The following is a 17,574-nucleotide window of genomic DNA, read 5'->3' as shown; positions in this document are numbered from 1 at the left end:
CTCATGAATTATGGACAACTCATGAACTAGGGTGTAAAACATGGTTTGATTCAATTATAATGAAGGAAGGCTACCTGTTCTGCGTGTGTTCGAACATGCGTGTAAAATTGTCTCGACTGAGAGGGTAGGCTACCGGCAGTGGTGTCGGCCTAGTGGAGGCTAAACGCAAGTAAACGCCGTTTAGCCACCCTTTTTATAGAAATTAATTTACATTCTTTGGGACAGGGGTCAGTATTTTCATGACTGGATGAAAAGCGTGTCCAATGTAAACTGCCTGCTACTCAGACCCAGAAGTTAAGATATGCATATTATTAGTAGATTTGGAGTTTGAAGTTTCTAAAACTGTTTGAATCATGTCTGTGAGTATAACATAACTTATTTGGAAGGTGAAACCCCGAGGACAAACCGTTCAGATGTATTTATTTTTTTGAGGTCACTCTTTTCAATGCGTTTTCATTGGGAATCCAGATTTCTAATCGACTTTCCTGCAGTTCCTATCGATTCCACTGGATGTCAACAGTCTTTAGAAATTGGTTGAGGTTTTTCCTTTGAGAAATGAAGTAACACTTCAGAATGAGGCTCGAGTCTAGTGTACTCTTTGTTAGAGGAGCGTGACCTGAAAGCACGCTCCACTTTGTTTTCCTCCGGTATTGAACACAGTATATCCCATCTTCAATTTGATTGATTATTTACTATTTGGAGCAACGAACTGCCCTAGCTGTCTCTGCCTGAGAACAAAGGAATTTCTTCCACCTCACAGAACTTGAGGTCCGAACAAATTTCATGTTCCGGACAAGCTATAAAAGATCGGTCAAGAATCCAGCTACGAACTGATCCGTTTGTTACATTTTGGGGAAGCTCATGGGAGACGGTGTGTCCACATTACCATAATGCTGTTTATATAATAGCCTCAGATACGAGGTTTACATCTAATTGTTGTATAAGATGAATGAGTATGATACTGGTTGTAAAATTGTGGAATGTGATTTTGGACTGTTTAATGAAGGAAATTCCTTTTCCCTTTTGAGTTGAACTAAATCAGAGGACCGCCTATGAGCCCAGTTAGGGTCAGGCATCCTGGGACAGCCCCTTTTCTGCACTTCCAAATAAAATCCAACTTTGAGAAAATCTCAAGTAGACCATGTTTCTCTCAATCACGGGAGTACAACGGTTGCAGACCATTGCTGAATCTGGTCAAACTCTTATACTACCGATGCCGACAGAATAAGAACATGTCTTTGATATTAATTACTAGTCTGCAGCAAGGAATTCGATATCATTGAACGTGAAGAACGACAACTACCGAAACATACATTCTACAACATGAATGAATGTCGCTCTAAACTATCCCCTCTAACCAAGACAGAGAGAGCGAGATGGACAAAACTCTGACAAAACAGAAACTAACTTTTCAACAAAGATCCCGACGACACACTGAGCGTAAATATATATATTGATTGCAATTGTTCCCGAATGAGTGAGCGTTCATGTACAAAGGATTAGCATTTCAATTGTTATAATTATCCACTTTGTAGTGTCTCATCTCAGTTGACCCCCACTTCCCCTTTTGTCTAACAAGCCGCGATGCCGGTTTAGCCCACTAGGGCACATTCCCCTATCATTTCTTGTAACCATATTTACCTTTTTTTATATGAATTTCTGTGAATTACTTAGTTAGTAATAAATAAATGATTTAAGACAATTTATGTATGGATGACTCATATTGAAGACTGGGTTTGTGCAGATAACCAACAATTTACGACGTTTGGAACGAGACTAACGTGAGGTAAAGTAAATTATTCATTAATTCGAAGACTAATTGATCAGATAAAATATCTGAAAAGTTTAAGAAATGATAACTTTGTAATCTGAATATTTTCCTTGGTGCCCCAACTTCCTAGTTAATTACAGTTACATGACCAATCAATTTGATCGTGTAATACTAATTACAGAGAATCTTTGATTAAAAAAAGTCTTAATTTAATGATAGTAAAGACATGACACCTCTCTCTACTGGGATTCTCTGTCTCTAACCCTATTACAGGGGCTGAGTCACTGGCTTACTGGTGCTCTTTCATGCCTTACCTAGGAGGGGTGCATCATTTGAGTGGGTTGAGTCACTGACGTGATCTTCCTGTCTGGGTTGGAGCCCCCCCTTGGGTTGTGCCGTGGCGGAGATCGTTGTGGGCTATACTCGACCTTGTCTCAGGATGGTAAGTTGGTGGTTGAAGATATCCCTATAGTGGTGTGGGGGCTGTGCTTTGGCAAAGTGGGTGGGGTTATATCCTTCCTGTTTGGCCCTGTCTGGGGTATCATCGGATGGGGCCACAGTGTCTCCTGACCCCTCCTGTCTCAGCCTCCAGTATTTATGCTGCAGTAGTGTATGTGTCGGGGGGCTAGGGTCAGTTTGTTATATCTGGAGTACTTCTCCTGTCTTATCTGGTGTCCTGTGTGAATTTCAGTATGCTCTCTATAATTCTCTCTTTCTCTCTCTCGGAGGACCTGAGCCCTAGGACCATGCCTCAGGGCTACCTGGCATGATGACTCCTTGCTGTCACCAGTCCACCTGGCCGTGCTGCTGCTCCAGTTTCAACTGTTCTGCCTGCGGCTATGGAATCCTAACCTGTTCACCGGACGTGCTACCTGTCCCAGACCTATTATTTGACCATGCTGGTCATTTATGAACATCTGTTATAATCTCCACCCGGCACAGCCAGAAGAGGACTGGCCAACCCTCATAGCCTGGTTCCTCTCTAGGTTTTGGTCTTTCTATGGAGTTTTTCCTAGCCAACGTGCTTCAACACCTGTATTGCTTGCTGTTTGGGGTTTTAGGCTGGGTTTCTGTAAAGCACTTTGAGATATTAGCTGATGTACGAAGGGCTATATAAATACATTTTATTTGATTTGATCTTAAGGATGTAGGTAGCACAACATGTTCAACTGAAACACCTGTTTATCATTCTCATTCCAGATGCTCCTGAGATCAAAGTGGACTCTGCCTGCACATCAGACATTTCCATGTTTACTTGTCTGTGCATTGTGGATTCGGAGCCCACCGGCACCGTAGAGTGGTCTCTTCCAGCTGGACCCTGCCCAGTACCAGGGTGGAGAGGCATGTGTCAGTTACCATGGTGACCCTTCAGAGGGCACTAGGCTTTTCAGAGACCATCCACTGCCATGCCAGCAAGACACATTGCAATGCCACCTTGTCCTTCACTGTGCCCACGAGTTACGTAGACTTTTGTTTGTTTTTAGCTGTTTTGTTCTGTTTTTTTATATCTTGGTATTATTGTTCTCATCACTGACAGGAGTCGTAGTGACCAGCTAGTAATCAGAATGCAGGACATGGATGCATCCAAGTGTGCTTCCTCAGAACCCTCACCTTCAAGGTACTGTATTTTTAAAGGCTGTTCTATCTGTGATCATGGCCGCCGGAAGATGTTTAGGGGTGGGAGTGTTATTTTTTTGTTGTCAACAGCTATTTTGGTCCGCTCATACAGGAGTAATAAAGGCCCAGTGCATTACTTTTGTGGCAATTAAAAATATGCAGTACCAGTCAAAAGTTTGGCACACCCACATCATCAAGGGTTTTTCTTTATTTTTACTATTTTCTACATTGTCGAATAATAGTGAAGACATCAAAACTGAAATAACACATATGTAATCATGTAGTAACCAAAAAAGTGTTAACTTTGATTTGAACAGAATCTATCCCATAAATATATATATTTTAGATTTTAGATTCTTCAAAGTAGCCAACCTGTGTCTTGATGACAGCTTTGCACACTCTTGGCATTCTTTCAACCAGCTTCACCTGGAATGCTTTTCCAACTGTCTTGAAGGAGTTCCCACATATGCTGAGCACTTATTGGCTGCTTTTCCTTCACTCTGCAGTACAACTCATCCCAAACCATCTCAATTGGGTTGAGGTGGGGTGATTGTAGAGGCCAGGTCATCTGATGCAGTACTCCATCACTCTCCTTCTTGGTCAAATAGGCCTTGCACAGCCTGGAGGTGTGTTGGCTCATTGACCTATTGAAAAAAATAATATTCCCACTAAGCACAAACCAGATGTGATGGTGTATCGCTGCAGAATGCTGTGGTAGCCATGCTGGTTAAGTGTGCCTTGAATTCTAAATAAATCATTGACAGTGTCACCAGCAAAGCACCCCCACACCATCACACCTCCTCTTCCATGCTTCACTGTGGGAACCACACATGTTGAGATCATCCGTTCACCAACAATGAGTCTCAGAAAGACACAGCAGTTGGAAATAAAAATCTCACATTTGGGCTCATCAGACCAAAGGACAGATTTCCACAGGTCAAATGTCCATTACTCGTGTTTCTTGGCCCAAGCAAGTCTCTTCTTATTATTGGTGTCCTTTAGTAGTGGTTTCTTTGCAGGAATTTGACCATGAAGGCCTGATTCACGTAGTCTCCTCTGAACAGTTGATGTTGAGTTGTCTGCTACTGCACTTGAACTCTGAAGCATTTATTTGGGCAGCAATTTCTGAGGCTGGTAACTCTAATGCAGCAGAGGTAACTCTGGGTCTTCCTTTCCTGTGGTGGTCCTCATGAGAGACAGTTTCATCATAGCGTTTGTTGGTTTTTGCGACTGCACATGAAGAAACTTTCAAAGTTGTTGAAATGTTCCAGATTGACTGACCTTCACGTCTTAAAGTAACGATGGACTGTCATTTGTCTTTACTTATTTGAGCTGTTCGTGCCATAATATGGACTTGGTATTTTATCAAATAGGGCTATCTTCTGTATAGCACCCCTACCTTGTCATTGTATATATTATTAGTTAATAGTTTTATTTATTCTGATTGATCAGGAGGTGCTGCAGCACCCATCAGCACCCCTACTCCCTGTGGCTATGTCTGTGATCATAACCTAGAACCCCTGCTGAGTTGTTAAAGCCCATTAGCCTACATGCAATCTTGTTGTGGCTTACCAAATCAAGAGAATGCTTCTGAGAGTGGCCCTAACTCTATCCACAGGAATAGGCACCAGCAGTGAAATCCACACAAACTACTACACCAACAATCACCTATATGGCGACATGGAGGTATGTACTGTAGGCCTACTGCAGATATATACCGTAGATATCTGAGAAGAATTGTGACCTAAATAGAAAGGATATAAATAACAAAAGAGGTGTTGTTGATGATAGTATCTCTGATCTGGTTTCCTGTAGGCTGAAGAGGACGCATGTGGGAGTCAGCTGGCTCAGAGGCCATGGTACTTATCCTGTCAAAGGTTCCAGTAAAATATGATCATTTTAACCCAATGTAGGAGAGCTGGCGACTGCTTACATTTGTTAGCTTTATGTAGCTTTATGGATCTAAAGGCTAAAGAAAATGGGACATTTCTATTTGGGTTCTACCTTTTAGTTTTATGTGTTTTACTAGGCATTTGTTTTATCTACAGCTTGGGTGATTCTGAATTATTATAATATTTTTTAAAAACTTTTAACTAGGCAATTCAGTTAAGAACAATTTCTTAAATTCAATGACAGCACTGTGCTTTTGTTGTCCCCTTCAATGTACAGACAGATGTACCAATTCTTATTTTCAATAACGGCCTAGGAACAGTGGGTTAACTGCCTGTTCAGGGGCAGAACGACAGATTGCAACCTTCCGGTTACTAGTCCAACGCTCTAACCACAAGGCTACCCTGCCGCCCCTGTTCAACAACAACAGTGATCAAATAGAAATACACGTGTTTCATTGCATTTTAATATTGTCAGTCATGTTTGTTCCTGAATCTCCCAATCTACTACTGAGTTATTTTTCATCCTTTTACTTCCACAGTTTATGTTCTTACTGGGACACTCTGCTTCTCATTGAACTGCTGTGTGGGGAAAAGCAAACATCTATTGTTATCAAAAATCAACTTCATGAATCAACTTCAAGTACTCAAAGAATGTAAATGTCAAGCAGAGGTAATTATTAGTCACCAATGAGCTGCTATCTCCATTTGTCTACCTCTTCTTAGCTCGTGGTGGCCTCTGTAAATCACCACGTCTCCTGTTGGTTTGTAGAAGTTATTACATCATATGTTTATGTGAAATATGAATGATGAGCAAGAGGAGTAGAGGACTAAAATGTGAACAAACCCAGTGCACACCAGTTCTGTTTAAATGGTCTAATCTGTATTTACGTCCATGACAATTTTTTGTAGACTTTGAACACAATAAATCGTACTGCACCCAGGCCACAAATGTTTACAGGGCTGTATTACTGCCTGTTACGGCAACTGCACTGCCCGCAACTGCAGGGCTCTCCAGAGGGTGGTGCGGTCTGCCCAATGCATCAACGGGGCACACTGCCTGCCCTCCAGGACACCTACAGCACCCGATGTCACAGGAAGGCCAAAAAGATCATCAAAGACATCAACCACCTGAGCCACGGCCTGTTCAAACCACTACCATCCAGAAGGCGAGGTCAGTACAGGTGCATCAAAGCTGGGACCGAGAGACTGAAAAACAGCTTTCATCTCAAGGCCATCTGACTGTTAAATAGAAGTTACTACCCGGCTACCCCCCGGTTACTCAACCCTGCACCTTGGAGGCTGCTGCCCTATATAAATAGACATGTAATCACTGGTCACTTTAATAATGGAACACTAGTCACTTTAATAATGTTTACATACTGCTTTACTCATTTCATATGAACATACTCTATTTTCTTCTACTGTTTTTTAGTCAATGCTACTCGGATATTGCTCGTCCTAATATATATATTTTTCTCAACTTCATTATTTTAGTTTTTAGTTTTAGTTTTGTTGCTAGAATTGCTAGATATTACTGCACTGTTGGAGCAAGGAACACAAGCATTTCACTACATTTTATTTGATTTGAAGAGTATCTATCCCATTGTGATCCTCCATAAAAACAACATTGTAGACTTTATTATTGAAGGTGTTCCCTAATAGTGTTGGGGACAGTATATATTTTTTAAATATACCCTGAGTACAAACAGTCTAAAACAAACAATCTATTTTGTGATATTTTACAATATTTGCAATTTTGACATATTGTCATTTTGAAATGCCTGTGCTTTCCTCCATTCTTTGGTACCACCAATCTTAAATTGATTGAGAGCCAAATGCATTCATCAGCAATGATGAAGTGAAGTTGTATTGTTTCAACTTTCAGAAATCCTGACTGATACACTGTAACGGTTCTCATAGGTGGAAGAAGGTGAAGAGGACCAAGGTGCAGCGTGGTACTTGTTCATGGTAGATTTAATAAATTAATTGAACACTAGAACAAAAAAAACAACAAAGAAACTGAACACTAGAATAAAAACCAACAACAAGGCAGAACAAACTAAACAGTTCTGTCTAGTACAGACACACAAAAACAGAAACCAACTACCCACAAACACAGGTGGTAACAGGCTACCTAAGTATGGTTCTCAATCAGAGACAACGATTGCCAGCTGCCTCTGATTGGGAATCATACCAGGCCAAACACATAGAAATACAAAACCTAGACTACAAAACATAGAATGCCCACCCCAACTCACGCCCTGACCGATCTAAAACATAGACATAAAAAAGGAACTAAGGTCAGGATGTGGTGTAAAGTACTTAAGTAAAAATACTTTAAAGTACTACTTAAGAAGTTTTTTGGAGTATCTGTACTTTACTTTACAATTTATATTTGTGACAGCTTTTACTTTTACTTCACTATATTCCTAAAGAAAATTATGTACTTTTTACTCCATACATTTTCCCCGACACCCAAAAGTACTAGTTACAATTTGAATGCTTAGCAGTAAAGGAAAAAGGTCAAATTCACACATTTGTCAAGAGAACTTCCCTAGTCATCCCTACTGCCTCTGATCTGGTGGACTCACTAAACATACACGCTTCCTTTTTGTCTGTGTGTTGGAGTGTGCCCATGACTGTCAAAAAAAAGCTATAAAAAGGAAATTCTGCCCTCTGGTTTGCTAAAAATAAGGAATTTGATGTGTAGCATTTACTTTTAATTTGCACTTTTACTCAACTATGACAATTGAGTTATTTTTCCACCACAGTACTTAAGTACATTTAAAATCTAATACTTTTAGACTTTTACTCAAGTATAATTTTACTGGGTTACTTTCACTTGAGTCATTTTATAGTAAGGTATCTTTACCTTTACTCAAGTATGATATTTTAATACTTTTTCAACCTTGTCTAAATGGATTTGAGTGAAACGTTTTGTTTCATGGCGACTAGGCCCATTCACACCTCCCTGGCCTACAGAACCTCTGCCATCAATCATCCACCTGCCGGGGCGGCAGGGTAGCCTAGTGGTTAGAGCGTTGGACTAACAACCGGAAGATTGCAAGCTCAAACCCCAGAGCTGACAAGGTACAAATCAGTCGTTCTGCCCCTGAACAGGCAGTTAACCCACTGTTCCTAGGCTGTCATTGAAAATAAGAATTTGTTCTTAACTGACTTGCCTGGTTAAAGAAAGGTAAAATAAAAATAAAAAAAGTTGCTGACTACAGAGGCAAGACACTTCCAAACTCATCTCTGGTAAGAAATAACATTGCTGCAGTTTTTATGGCTCAATTATGTTTACATGACTTCTTACCCTCAAAACATTCATACAATCGTTGGCAGACAGCATTTGTAAGTGGGTTACACAACTAGCACCACCAGTCATTCAGTTGGTTTATACCAGTATGTGTCCTTTTTCCTCACATGACACTAATTACAGTGTTTTTAAATTCCATATCTCATGTGCTCTGTGAGCCACTAGCCCTCTACCTGTCTACAGTAACCTCCTCCTGTCCCATGGGAAACAGAGTGTCCAGCGGCCACATGTCCCACCCTCTTGGGAACCTGTCCTGGGGCCGCCGCAAGGAGGACACGGTCAAGCTGGAGGACTTCCTGGCCAAGCAGGAAGAGGATTTGTTGGCGGTCCCCAAGCATGGCTGTGCCGGGAACAAGCTGCAGCATCTCGTTAGGAGCAGCTGCATCTGTTACGTCCACCTGCCCATCCCATGCCCTCAGACCAGCAGATTCTGTCTTAACAAGGGAGAGATGTGCAACCCAGCCTTTGTGGAAGACTGTTTACCATGGACAGCTATCCAGTAAAGAAGTGAACACTGGAAGAATACCTCTATTCGAATATTGGGACAAACTTTCAAATTTAACTAACTCTGTTGGGACATTGAAAGTCGAGACACCAATGCCTTTAGGTCAAGACTTACTATACACTTGTTTTTACTCTATTTAATTATGTTTAATTTAGTTAGGTAAATATGTACACACTGGATATTGTTTCACCTCATTTGTTGGAGATGGAATTTCCCACCCCACTCCACTTTGCACATGTAAGTCAGGCTTTCCTCTTGACCATATGACTACAGTACCCAGAATATGAATATATCAGATATGTTACATAGACAGACCATGAGAGGGAGCAAGAGGTGGTGTGAAAAGAGCAGGCCTACACAAGCCCTTTGGTCTGATTCTCTACTGTTTTCTCTCTCTCTCTCACTCCCCAAGAATACATAGAATAATGAAGACACTTCCTGTGTAGACTACTACATGCAACACATAGCCACTGAAAGACAGAAATAGGACACCCATGGGTGTTTTGATAGTGATAGCATCGAAAGGGCAGGCTACACTCAGGAATACAATAAACTGTAAACAAAAATGGGTGCTGGTCAGCTGGAAAAACTGGCCCCAAAAGTTCAACAGTTGTGTATTAGAGCACGATGTGGTGGAGGCATCGGGGGTTAACTTAAACCCTCATGCATGATAAATACAACATAATTCGCATGTACACAGGAGTGCATCATGGAACACAGCGGCTTCTACCTGACTCTCCCCAGTAATGCGTCTGCACATATATATCGTAATAATCAGAGTTCGAATTATACAACCAATTTTCCAAAGCCTATAGAGTTATCAGAGGCCTGGGAAGTAGGTCTCAGCGAGATTACATACCCCCACATGTTGGGGATGGGTCCCAATAAATGGACGTATGTGAAAGGTAAATTATTCCCATTCCCTGCAGATATACATGCAGGATTTTACAACATATTTGTGCATACCGACATCATATCCTATCAAAGGGTCGGAGACAGCTGTGTGCCCCTCCTGAGAACAGTTCATATAGATGGAAAGGACGGGGACATAGTCACTGTCACCTACGACAAGCCACATTACGTACCTGTAAGCAAGAAATATATTGAAAACATTCTGGTTGAGCTTAAAACGGATCAGAACGAAAACATAGAATTTACTTATGGTAAAATAATTGTAAAACTCCACTTTAGACCCACCAAAACCTCTCTACATATATGATATTAATATGATATATTTTTATAAACATAATACAAATAAATTAAAAAGGATTATGGACCACCAACATCTCGACCCTAACCGCTATACATCATACTATGTTGTTCAAGTGGGTAATGGGTTACCCGGCTATTATGGATACCCTAACATGTACGGTTCGGGGATAGGAGGTATATTTCGTAACCTCTTTAGGATGGTTTTACCGTTTATGAAGAGAGGCCTCAGCATAGCTAAACCGCATTTAAAATCAGCCGCTAAAAATATAGTAAGTGAGGTTGTAGCCAATGCTATGACCAGAAGGGCGTCACCAGATGTCGAGCGTCAAGAAGGCTCGGGGCTTATGATGTTGTTTCGAAGACCAAAAAAGAGACCTCCGGGTATAAGGCTTTCCCCTAAAAAGCTGAGGTTATCAGTTAAAAGAAACTCAGTAAGTCAAAGACGGGGTAAAGTGAGGAGATCTGGACCAATAACGACAAAATAAAAATACTCAGAAGTATTTTCTAAAAGAACAAGCAACATGGCTCTTTTACACCGCATGTCCTCTGAAGCTATAAAGACAGAGCTCGATCTTTTCACGGCCCCCTTAATCCAACATTCAATAGAGAGGTCCAGTTATGTGGAGATAGCCCCATTCTCTGCCATTACAGACAACAGTCCTATAGAATTTTTCATACCAGGCCACGGTGACAACTATCTGGACCTCCACAACACCCTGGTGCATTTATGTCTAAAAGTAACCAAAAGAGATGGTACTAATATTGCAAACGATGCCAAAGTGAATCTCATTAATTACCCAGTGGCCACCATTTTCTCCCAAGTGGATGTGACTTTGGGTGAACACCTAATCAGTCAAATCAGTGCCACATACCCTTATAGGGCCATCATGGAGTGTTTACTCAACTACTCCGAAGACACTCTCAAGACACAATTCAGCACCGGGCTGTTTAGCAAGGATACTGCAGGAGTCTCTATGGAATCGAGAGACCAATTCCACCGGTGCAAACAAAGGACTGGAGAAACGCACTCGCTACTGTGCCGAATCTCGAGAGTTTCATCTGCTAGGGCCTATATACATTCTGACATTTTCTTTCAAGAACGTTTACTCTTAAATTCGGTTGATTTAAGACTAAAATTAACCAGGGTCAAGGATGAGTTTTGCCTGATGTCTGCCCAGGACGGGGACTTTAGTTTAAAAGTGTTGGGGGCAACGCTTTTTATTTAAAAAGTGTCTGTATCTCCGGCCATTCGTCTGGGTCACTCACAGGCTTTGATAAAAGGAAATGCCCTTTACCCTCTCCAAAGAATTACCATGAAAACATTTAGCATACCTGTGGGCAGTAGAATCTGCAGTCAAGAAAACCTATTTCTAGGCCCTTTACCACGATACATGGTTATAAGTTTGGTTGATCACGCCTCTAATACGGGCAGCTTAAATAAAAACCCATTTAATTTTCAACACTTCAATGCAGAGTATGTAACTCTCTGTCAGGACGGATGTCAGGTCCCTGCTAAGGCTTTCCAACCGCAATTTAATAACAACATATCTGGTGATGAAGGGCACGGCTATACTTAGTAAAGGTAGAAGAAAACCCCCAGACTGTTGTATGGTATGTCTTTTCTTTTGAAGACTGGCCCTTTTATTGGCAAAGAGTTTGATCGCGGTCTTTTGTCTCTTTAATATTTTCAATTGGGTCAGGGTGAGTGGAATGCGTCCTTTGAGAAGATTCAAAGCAATCTCACATAGGGATAATATGAGATCTGAAGAACAGTGACCTAAGATGGCATTGAGTTCTTTAGCTGTAGCCCCAACTAGGCTTCTCAAGAGGGGCAGGTTTCTATTTAAACGCAGAGACATAGCGGTTACTTTTTAGGAATGTACGCAGCCGGCACTCACATGGGAACAGACAGGTTCGTAGCCTCAGGTGTTCTGGAGTATTTGCTTTTAAATCCACGATTAATTATGAAAATGGTGCTTTCGTAGCGTCCTCATAGCTCTCCATGAAGTAGGATTTCCTTCCCGGGTACATCTGCTGAGCTAGAGTGTTCATTTGTAGTTTGTCTCTAGGATTTTTGAACAAAACCATGTCATTGGCATTCGAACTGATGGTGCGCCTATTTTTAGCTTGGTGAAAGACATTCTGTACCAAGTAAAGCACAGACAGGTTTCTATGATGAGTAAATTGGGTAAAAGCTCGGGCAATTTCAGGATGTTCGCTACCTGCAAATAGCATATCGTCCAAAACCAGCAGATTGTTTTTATGAGGAGGGAGAAGTTCATCATCAGTCAGGGATTCAGGTATTCCTATTTTCTTCAAGAATTCATCATACAGAGGTTGATAACACGAATAACACCACACAATATTGTCAGGCTTTTGAGATACCACATGTTCAGAATTCTCTAAAATACTTTTTACAAAACAAGTTTTACCACTATTAGATGGGCCTGCGATTAAGGCTGAAAATGGTAGTTGCAACCGGGGGTCAAAACCTTCTACAGCAGCCATGATATCTTAAGCTTTAAGACACACTGTGGCTTGTAGCATAAGTCAGTAGCCAAAGGGCAATGTGGTCCCATCAGGCAAAAGCAGTCTCTTGTCATAGACTACCCTGAATCTTTTAGTAAGTGGGGCATTCCTTAGATGGAAGCCCTTTTTATCCCTAACTATTTTTTTGTAGGAGCTCAAAATCTCCAAGTCACTATTCCTGTCGTTTATGAACCCCTCGACCAAGCGTGTGATTGATTCCAAGTTTACACGCTGGGCATTTTCATAGTTTTGAGTCACGTCTTTGGCTTTCAACACCACGTGATTGTCTTTAGTCCTAAAAGTATAGCTTTTGGGACCACAGGAGGAACATTCTGTGATATGGTCACTATCTTCGAGTTCACTCGTTAAACCACCCAGATAGTTGCTGAGTGGGGGGTTCCAATCGCCCTGTTTGTTTACATAGACCATAGAGTCTGTGTCGTGGTATAGAACTCGCCTCTGAAGCTTCTCCATGAGGGTGTACAGTTCTAGTCGGCCACAGGCCGTGGTAAATGCTGCAAGAAACACATTTACATTACCCGGGGGTAGAACCCACTTCTTGTTGCGCCTCCATTGCACCAGGGCAATGTCTTGACTCAAGACTGAAAAATGTGAAATTTCGTATTGGTCCGAAAAAACAAATTCCAAAAATAATTTGGGGTCTTTAATGATCGACGTTGTTAACATATTGCATCTCTGCGAAAACTCTCTTTGGGGAAAGCTTAAGTACAATTTTGACACATTTATTTTGGTTTTGTTGACCTCTATTCTGTCAGGGTCAAGAAGTATGCCTTCTCTGTCGTGATAGTCTTGAATGTACTTGTCTTTGCTCTCTTGATCTGTGACCGATGCAGGATAGCCTGAAGCCATTTGCTTGCATCTCAAGAAGGTCTTGATGTACTCCTTAAAAAGAGTGTCTGATTTCCTGGAAAAGTTCAACACTTCAAAGATTTTGGCCACACGATACCCCATCTCTAGAGCCTTAGAGAATTCAACTGTGACCCATACCCCTGTCAGGGCTCTTTCTTGATCTGTGTGATCACATAGGTTTTGCTGGTTGTTGTTTTCACTGCAGGTGCGACAAAGGGGAAAGAAAAGTTTTCATTGAGGGCCCTTGTAAGGCAACACTGGTATAAACAAACCCCTAGGAGGGTAGACAGTTGCTTTGATCAGACCAAAATAGTGTTGAGGTAAGTCAAAGTCGCGATAAATAATTTCCGAATGCCCCATAGGATAGCATGAGGAACTCATTGCATGAGGATAAAGAGATGTAAAAATCTACATATCCTATTGTCTTGTCGGGTTGCGCTACATACCGCAATGTCAAAGCATTGGTACGGCCTCCATTCAAGGCCTGTCGTGGTTCCAGGGGTTCTGGTGTGTCATAGCTGGAAAGGAAGGCTTGAACATGATGATCAGACTTTTTGAGAGCGGCCCATTCGTGCTCCCACAAAACCTCCACTTTTAACCCGTAATTAGCCTGTAAAGAATCCAATTTGTCTTGAAATTCTTGATACATTTCCCCAAAAGTATTTTGGGTTAGGACCCACATGGCCTGGGGCACAAAGCAAGATTTATAACCGTGGAAGAAACAACCGTTGTTCTCATACACAGTTTCAACCCCGTCAATCTGTGTGTATCCATCTACATGGTAAGAGCCAAATGCCTTCTCCCCCCGATTCTTAGCATGTTGAATAAAAATGTCTTTATCCTGGGCCAAGTACTCCAACGGAACCACAAGAGTAGGACTTGAATTGGCGTTGGTAGATGTCAGGCGAGGGGATAGCTATAGATGCTGTAGGTAGAAAGTGTGTACGATAGGTTTTCATGCATGCCAATGCAATAGTTGTACAACTCCAGGGGTCAATGCCTGCATCTTTGATTACATCTTCCCTGAATCTGAGGCATCCTTCACGAAGTATAACCACATCATTGTCGCAATATGATCTCTTTATGGAAATCAAAGGTGCCATGTCTTACTGTCTCGTACCACGTTATGAATCTCTCACGCTCTTTGGGAGACATTTGATCACACCCGTACATTTCGGGACTGGGATAAGATCCAATATAATGTAGATTCTTCTCAGATGTGAAGAAGTGGGGGAACCAGCCTTTCACAGATTTTCAAAACCCAAGGCCTCTGGCATTTGAGCCAATCTCATAGGTAAGAAGCTTAAACTGTCAATGTATCTCTGGTTGAAGGCGGGGTCTACAAAACACAAGATTTTACTACCTTGAGCTATGATACTGGGTGCCACGCCTTGCTGTATCAAGGGGTTCAGAAGAAGGTAAGAGTCATCGGCTCTAGCATTGTGTGCTATAAACGTGAAGTTTCTGTACTGGGGTTTTCTGTGTTTTAGAAAGAGCAGTGCACAATTGGGTCCCTCTGCCGACCACTTTTCAACCTTGAAAGTCATGGTAGATACAAAAATAGGCAAATGAACCCCCGATTGCTGATTTGTCTCACAATCATAGAACACGTATTTCTCTGAATGTTTATCTTCATCCAAGGGCTGAATATAACACTTGTGTGACCCTTCTTGAACCACTTCAGCATCTCTGCTTTTCAAAGGCCCTTTACAGATTGGACAGTGTATGATTCCACACACATGCGGTTTAGGGCTATCTAGGTTGAAATTGCAATGGCATTTTGGGCATTTCTTGTTAATGTCACAACTGCTTACAGATTTACAGGCCTTGGGGTGCCATGTTTCAATTTTGTGTTTTTCATAACAGTAGGCCGAACAACATGTGCGGTGACAATCCTCACAGGGGGTCAGGTTTAAGGGATGCATAGGGCAATTTTCATCCAGACATAATTAACAGTTATAACGGCACGAGTTTATGAGGTAGGCCCTTTTATTGCTTATTATTTCTGATTGCATTAGGCTATCTAGCTTCCTTCTCTGACCCCCACCACCCAGGGGTTGACGTATTATTTGCACTACAAGCTCGAGGGTCCTATCGGCTATGACGGATAAATTTGACTGAACAAGTCGTTCAAGCAGTGCGATAAATTGTTCAAGATCTGCTTTGCCATTGGGTAAAATAAGAGATACCGTGTTATGCAGGCTATCTCCACAAAGTTCCAACTGTAAGACATCACGTGGTTCGCCATAATCTCTTACCCTATCTAACTGTTCGATCAGAGTATCCAACATCATTACGTACAACACAGCATAGTCAAGATTCTGATTCACCCATGTGAAATTGAAAACTGTCGAATCTCTGTATTGTTGAATTTATTTCAGTACACAACCCGAACACTTCGATCAATACCGTCTCCCTCCTGATTTATTAGACAATTTTCCAATTCCCCCAAAACATTGTATTGCGTTTCAGACTCATCTGACATGCATTAACGGTTGGGCATTAACGGTTGGTTTTGGGGGGGGGGGATGCCCGAAGATGTCGGGCTCTCGTTCATCTGATTAATTAGCGATATGAGGGCTTCGGGAATCTGTGATAACAGGTTTTCATCGGGCATCCCTGACTCTTTCATACGCTTAATAATTTCTAGGAGTTTGGCTGGAATCTGTGATAATATGCTTTCATCTATCGGTATTATGTTTGTTACCCACGCCTTGTTCATACGATTAATAATTTCTAGGCGTTCTGGCGGTATCTGTGATAAGAGGCTTTCAACTGTCTCAACTAGGTCTGTTGGCTCTGCCATTTGCATAATTAATGATGTGCGTTCTTGGGTTATTCTGGAAGGATCCGTGTTAAATATATGATTTTAGCGCCTGTATTTGCGTTTTTTAATCGGATTGCTGTTTAACATACGTGGAATTGTTCTATGCCAGAATGATAGATCCTCTCTGTAATGTCGCTCAAGTAAAATCCCCATTTGATTGTGTGGCAAAACCTTTCGGGATTTTAGAGCCCTGGAAAAGGCTGTGAAAAACCTAGCTTGTTCTATTTCAGATCCGGATGTTGCCACCAAAGAATTGGCGGAATCAAGAAGGTTGGCCGCATCCCATAATAGCGGGTCATCTGCCTCTGAAATGTCATTTAAAACGGTGAAATCTTCCGTTTTGGTTGTTTCATTGGGAATGTTCGGTGAGCTGGAATCCTCCGCGTGCTCTAGATGTGTGTGGTCTTCTGGGCCGTTATACGCCGGGGAGGAGTCTGATAGAAATAATACATACAATATAGGTTATTAAATATAAAAATATGTTAGATACAATAAATGTTAAATACATTTCAGGTATAATACTAAATACTAACAATACATAATTAAAATACCTTGGCTTTTTTTGGCGAGGGCTGTTCTGACAAATTAGGGGGTGACTTTTTCATCCACCGTTCCTGATTCTGCAGGGCCTAAAAAATGTATTACTAATAATATATATATATATAATGGCTTCATACCGTGTCCATGGAGCGCCGGCTCGTGAAGCCGCAAGTTCCCTGCCCAGTAGCACTTTTCTGGAGGGGTGGATTCTGAGCAATGTACTAGAGCCCGTGTTGTGCGTTGCTTGTTTGGGTCTGGAATATGTAGTGAGGGGGTGGAGGTTCCCGGGGGAGTTGGCGGGACGTTTAAATCCTCTGTTCTCGGTGTGTTTGAAAAAACGTTCGTACAGAACGGGAGAATTGCATCTGTGTTATCGGATGTGTCATCTGCTCCAACGAAGTCGTTCAGGATCCATAAGGAGCCCGTTATCCTTCTTGGCTGTATGTTGGCTGTAAACACAAAAATAGCTTTTAATATAGAGTGCACACTTTG

The 17,574-nt window shown here is 41.7% G+C and overlaps 2 protein-coding genes across 2 annotated transcripts in view; both read right to left on the bottom strand.

Annotated features, from left to right (window-relative positions):
* Positions 1-17,574, bottom strand: part of LOC112226848 (sialoadhesin-like) — a 66,343-nt gene that overhangs the window by 27,763 nt on the left and 21,006 nt on the right. The gene's annotated exons all lie outside the window — the stretch shown is intronic.
* LOC121841396 lies at positions 9,511-17,526 on the bottom strand. The gene is made up of 2 exons (XM_042309405.1): positions 17,220-17,526; positions 9,511-16,976 (listed from the first exon to the last, which is right to left on the bottom strand). Exon 2 carries the CDS (start codon positions 13,815-13,817, stop codon positions 12,867-12,869), a length of 951 nt encoding a protein of 316 aa, XP_042165339.1. The 5' UTR covers positions 13,818-16,976; positions 17,220-17,526; the 3' UTR covers positions 9,511-12,866.

Source organism: Oncorhynchus tshawytscha, linkage group LG03 (genome assembly GCF_018296145.1).
Source record: "Oncorhynchus tshawytscha isolate Ot180627B linkage group LG03, Otsh_v2.0, whole genome shotgun sequence".
Lineage (NCBI taxonomy): Eukaryota > Metazoa > Chordata > Actinopteri > Salmoniformes > Salmonidae > Oncorhynchus > Oncorhynchus tshawytscha.
The sequence above is the reverse complement of the archived record's forward strand: the minus strand, read 5'-3'. Positions and strand labels throughout refer to the sequence as shown.

Bases quoted from the DNA above. Each gene is read 5' to 3' on its own strand.
- LOC121841396 (XM_042309405.1), bottom strand. From the start codon at position 13,817: ATGGGGTATCGTGTGGCCAAAATCTTTGAAGTGTTGAACTTTTCCAGG.